We start from the raw sequence: 5,450 nt of genomic DNA on the forward strand, positions 1-5,450 counted from the left end.
AACGTTTATAACTTTTTCAAACAACTTCTCACTTTTAGGTTTATATGTCTACAATAAATTAGAATTCATTCCAAGTTCATTGGTACTAAAAGGTTGAAAATCTGTTGAGAAACCATCGAGATATGAATAAATTAAGTATGTTTTTTGCAGTTTTTTGCTGTTGGATACATAGCCCAAGAAACAATTTTGTTATGTAAGAGCTTATTGAGCTATTATTATGCCGAAGTCCGCCTCATAACAGCTTAACAAGCTATAATTAAACAAAATTGTTTGCGGGAGTACACGAAAAAGTTTTTGTTAGAAAAACTTTTTTTCATTAAAAGTTTGCACTGTGGTTCTGAAGAGTTTTAGGTCACTAAATTGTCTATCTAAAAACCTTCATTTTAAATAAATCTCAAATGACCGATATCTTCAAAATCATTTTTTGTTTTTTAAAATTATATTTTTTTTTTCAGTGTTGATCTGAAATTCAATTTTTTAATATTTTTAATTAAAAGTTCAGATAATTTTCTATAAGTTGTCCATTGACAATCATTCTCTATCTCTGGTCATTATTTAGATATACTGATTTATAAGTAAGAGGTTTAAATACTTCAAACCTTTTCAAATGTTAGTCCAGATAAATTTACAAAAAAATGTTTGCAAAGTTGCTTCGTTTACTAAGGCATACCCACATAGTTTCATTGACTTCTGCTAGGGTGCCCAAGAAAAATGATACGCAACAAGAGAAAAGATTGTCAAAAACAACACCCATAAAAAGATTAGATTTCTGTGTTATAATACAAAGATAATTTAGTATTTTGTTCTTATTTTCTTCAAAACTATGACGAAAAATTCCATAGTCGCGTTCGTGAAGTTTTTCTTGAGCTTTTTTTTATTTTTGACATTATTTACATATTTGACTTGTTTAACGCTTTTGGGAAATTGCATTTTATTTTATTTTAAACCTAGTAATTTAGAAGCCCTCCTAGTGAGTAATTTAATAAGTGTTACCTGAAACTTATTCAACATAAAGGTTTTGAACTGCTTTTGAAATTTAACATATTATTATCAAGTGGAATAATGAATTTATCATTTATTTTAAAATTATTTTGTCGTGAACCATAAGTAGATCATATTGTTATACTGAAAGCTTTAATGTCAGCAGGTTCAATGGCAGTTTAATTGTTTTGTGAATAGATTCATTTAACTTTGTGTTATTTGACTTACATAAAAAAACAGCAAACGCTACTTAGAATTACTGTTTGCAGATTAATGCAGTTCAAAAGCTGAAAAAGAGTGCTTCATTTTTTCATCCTCATTATATTCCGAGCGCATCCGCTCATATATCTCGTGCATCTTTATTATTCTCTGGAATCACGAATTATTATTCTCAGGATGTTTCGCAGTCGGGTGGCGTATAATGTCCGTTTTGACTTTTCATCTCTCGTCAAGCTAGGCCCTGTTCCGCCGGTAGCTCCCGTTTCCGTCCGACATCAACCGTGTCCAGGCTAAACCTCCCGCACGGAAGGCCTTGCTCGAGTGAGACTGTGTCCGTCGGTGTGGCATAAATTATGCCTTTGACGGTTCCTATTCACCGTGGGGGTAGAACACAAAATCTACATGCGTGAGGTTGCGGGAGCGAAAACCGAGCTCTTTGGACCGGCAAAAAACCGGCTCGTACCAAAAAAGGGTTAAATTAATGCATGGGGAGAAAGCCAAACAAAACTCCGAAAAACGAGCGAGTGAATATTCATCAATTAATTCTTGTCCGCTGCATGGTCGAGAGCTGGACTGGTCTGGTGCCGGCGCTGGACAGATGGATGAATGGATAAGTAAGTGAAGTCACTCGGGAATATGATGAGGTTGCTTGTTTGTGGAAAATTTTTATAATCATCGGGGGTTGCTGCCAAACCGTGGCCTTGGGCCAAACGACATGGGAAGAAGATATAAACCTTCTGCTTCCGGAAATAACACGTTCCGTTACAAAGTTGCTCCGTTGACTGTGAGATAGTGTTGTTTTAATGTTAATGTGAAACGAGGGTAATAATAGTGTAATAATAAATTACTTGTAATTGCTTAAATTAATACTGATTAATCGAGTTTATCCAGTTTCCTACATAGTGCTTTTTAGTATCCATTTTACAGTTAGAGAATCTGATATTCATTTCAGATTTTTGGCAAATACATATCTCAGTAACCTTTGCGTTGATCAGAAAGTTTTTCCTATATGCTTCTCATCATTCGAAAATTTTTCTCGCTCTTGTCAAGACTCAATTCTGTTCGCTCTTCGCAAGCTTCGAAATTTTTTAGTTTCGGAAGATTCTAGGTAATTTTCAGATAAATAAAAATGGTCCCACCCATAGTGTCCCGGTTCTGCGGAGCAAGAAATGTTGGATCGTTACTCCGAAGAACGTTTTCAACCAATATTGGCGAAAACCGTGCTGAGGTAAATTTAGGACTGAGATTTTTCTTTGTGAAAAGAACTTTTCAAATCTATATTTTATCAGAAAGGACTGGTTCTTGGCTTGTACGAGCAGGAAATCGACACGGAGGAACCACGATTGACTCCGGTGGCAGGACATTTTGACGCGAAAACCGAAGGCCAATTGGTCAATTTAATTAAAGAGTAAGTCCTTATCAGAACATGCTTGTCATGGCAACCACCAAACGATTGCCTTTTTTATTCTAGATCTAATTTAAATGGAAAAATTGGAACGGTCAAAGTCTTCAACAATATTGATCCAGACTACGGTTCGGTAGCTGTCGTTGGACTTGGTTTAGAAGGTCTAGGGTACAATGAGCTGGAACAACTGGATGAAGGACTCGAGCATGTTCGGATAGCATCCGGGATGGGAGCGAAGTGTTTGGCGCGAAACGGGTGTACTCGAATTTGGGTCGATCCTATGGATGCCGCGGAACAAGCTGCGGAAGGTAGCGGTCTGGCAACATGGAAGTACCAGGCGAACCGAATGAAACAGGAACGACTTCCAATTCCCAAGTTGGAGCTGTTTGATTCTCCCGATGGAGATGCCTGGACGAGGGGCTTGTTCAAAGCTGACGCACAAAACTTAGCGAGGAATCTGTCGGACGCCCCGGCCAATCAAATAACACCAACAGCTTTCGCCCAATCAGCCGTTGACGCGCTTTGTCCGTGCGGAGTTAGCACAGAGGTGCGCAACATGGACTGGATAGAGTCGAAAAGTTTGAGTTCGTTTTTATCGGTAGCGAAGAGCTCATGTGAACCACCCGTATTCTTGGAAATCAGCTATTGCGGTGAGCACGATAGCGGACGGCCAATTATGATGGTTGGCAAAGGAATCACTTTCAATAGTGGTGGCTTGTGTTTGAAAGAATGCAAAGGAATGTCCCAATATCGTGCGAGCATGGCCGGCGCTGCGACAATCGTCGCCACGATCCGAGCAGCAGCTGCTCTATCGCTCCCGGTCAACCTGGTTGGCCTGATTCCTCTCTGTGAAAATATGCCCTCGGGGATGGCTTTCAAACCGGGTGATGTGATAACTACTCTCAATGGAAAGACGGTAGCAATTCATGTAACTTTTTTTTTAAACAATATTTCGATTACATAACATAACATAACACTAATTTTAGGATACCAACAACGCTGGTAGATTAATCATGGCTGACACTTTCATCTACGGACAGACCACATTTAAGCCGAAGATTGTGCTGGATGTGGCAACTCTTACAAATGGCGTTACTCATGCACTGGGTGGTGCTGCAAGTGGTGTATTTGCCAATTCTGACTTCCTATGGAAGCAGATGCAAAAGGCGGGTTCGATCAGCGGTGATAGAGTTTGGAGGATGCCGTTGTGGAAGTATTTTACTCATAAAGTTACAAGTAAGTTTTCTCGATTTGCTTAAAAAGCTGCCATTATACAACTGTTTGTCTAGATTACACCAATGTTGACATGAGTAATACCGGTCAAGGTAAGGGCAGTTCGTGCCTGGGAGCGGCATTCTTGAAAGAATTTGTACCCTGCGTGGATTGGATTCACCTGGACATCACCGGTGTTGGCATGTTGAAAAAAGGCGTCGGAATACCGTACCTCGAGGAATATCGCATGACCGGACGACCCACTCGAACGCTGATTCAGTTCCTATACCAGATGGCTTGTCCGGATGAACAAATTAAAAGTTTGACGAAGGAAAAATCATCATCTTGAAGAACGAACGTAGAAAAAAATCGTAGAATTTCTTTAGCATAAGTATGTTCACAGAGCGGGTGTTTGTGTTTTTATAACTTATTTTCTACTTTGGATTATTGCATAAAAATTGTAAATAATAAAAACTCTTTATTTTTTCTATTATAATATTCGGTTTCATTGTCATGGAAGCGAAAGAGCAGGGCTTAGTTCTAGATGTTTCAGATGAATTGGTTTCCCAATTAAAATGGATTATTAAACGACACTGTCGATGCATCATCATCGACTGCTTCAAATTAGTACATCAACAGTGTTGTCCGCAAAGTCGGAATAAAGTGTCACCACTCGCATGTAAATTCGCGACATGACGGAGGTGCTGGAGGAACATTTGGAGGATACTGTCTGTGCATGCAAATTTCCTAACCCCACGTCTTACCTGAACTTACCATTGGCACTGCCACCGCTATATACAGAGAACATAAATCTAGGTTGATGTTTCGTACTGAATCTCCATAATTGGCTTCCGGGTTTTGCATCCTCTTTGCATTCGCACCAATTTTGGCATTGAGAACGTGATTTTCAACCATCTTCTTGTTCATCCTCCACACTGGATGCTGTGGTGCTTGCTGAAGGAGTACGAGAACCGAAAGCGGCCTTCACTTTTCCGACTGCACGGTTCTGTATGCGTTAACTAGAGTGATTCAAAGATTATTTTTTATGGCAGAATCAAAATTTATTAATTGATTTGATTTCATTTTGTTTATCGGTTTCAACTATAGCTTAGAGACATTTTTTCTCCAAATTTTCATAGAATTTTGAATATAGGTAAGTATGTTGATAGTGACGGAACTAATCCGGGCACGTTTTTTCACAAGCAAAATAGTGATATCCTCGAGTTCGTTTATGCTAACATGCTAAAAACCCAGAATCTCAACATTACATAATGTAGAAATTCAATTCCTACAATTTAGAACGCCCAATATGCTGAAACTATGAAAATTGTGAAGTTCTTAAATCACGAAATCGTACAATTCTTAGCTTAGCTTAGCATAGGTCTGACTGCACATATCAATGGTTTCTACTCCATGATGGGCCCGAGCCACTCATGTTGCACAATGAATCAACTGAAAGAACGACTGGGAGTGGCAATTTTTTCTCACTGACCCGATTTTTGATAGACCAAAAACGCGCCGGCCACGTCCTTACAGTCAGGTGGGGAGATTGTCGTTTTCGTGCAACACCGGCACAACACAAAATTTTTCCATTTTGAAATTTTGGTGTCAAAAACATCCTCCAAAGATAAAA

General features: G+C 39.0%; 1 protein-coding gene across 1 annotated transcript; it reads left to right on the top strand.

The window, feature by feature from the left end:
- Nucleotides 1-2,144: 2,144 nt before the first annotated feature.
- Nucleotides 2,145-4,313, top strand: LOC129731277 (cytosol aminopeptidase-like). Its single transcript, XM_055691138.1, has 5 exons — nucleotides 2,145-2,428; nucleotides 2,490-2,608; nucleotides 2,672-3,533; nucleotides 3,592-3,841; nucleotides 3,895-4,313. The coding sequence occupies exons 1-5, from the start codon at nucleotides 2,330-2,332 to the stop codon at nucleotides 4,164-4,166; spliced, it is 1,602 nt and encodes a 533-aa protein (XP_055547113.1). The 5' UTR covers nucleotides 2,145-2,329; the 3' UTR covers nucleotides 4,167-4,313.
- Nucleotides 4,314-5,450: the final 1,137 nt, after the last annotated feature.

This window comes from Wyeomyia smithii, chromosome 3 (assembly GCF_029784165.1).
Source record: "Wyeomyia smithii strain HCP4-BCI-WySm-NY-G18 chromosome 3, ASM2978416v1, whole genome shotgun sequence".
Lineage (NCBI taxonomy): Eukaryota > Metazoa > Arthropoda > Insecta > Diptera > Culicidae > Wyeomyia > Wyeomyia smithii.

What these genes read in the sequence shown, in the direction of transcription:
- LOC129731277 (XM_055691138.1), top strand. Translation starts at nt 2,330, where the DNA reads ATGGTCCCACCCATAGTGTCCCGGTTCTGCGGAGCAAGAAATGTTGGA. An exon ending in TTGGCGAAAACCGTGCTGAG is followed by an intron (nt 2,429 to 2,489) that starts GTAAATTTAGGA and finishes ATATTTTATCAG; the next exon opens with AAAGGACTGGTTCTTGGCTT. An exon ending in TTTTACTCATAAAGTTACAA is followed by an intron (nt 3,842 to 3,894) that starts GTAAGTTTTCTC and finishes CTGTTTGTCTAG; the next exon opens with ATTACACCAATGTTGACATG.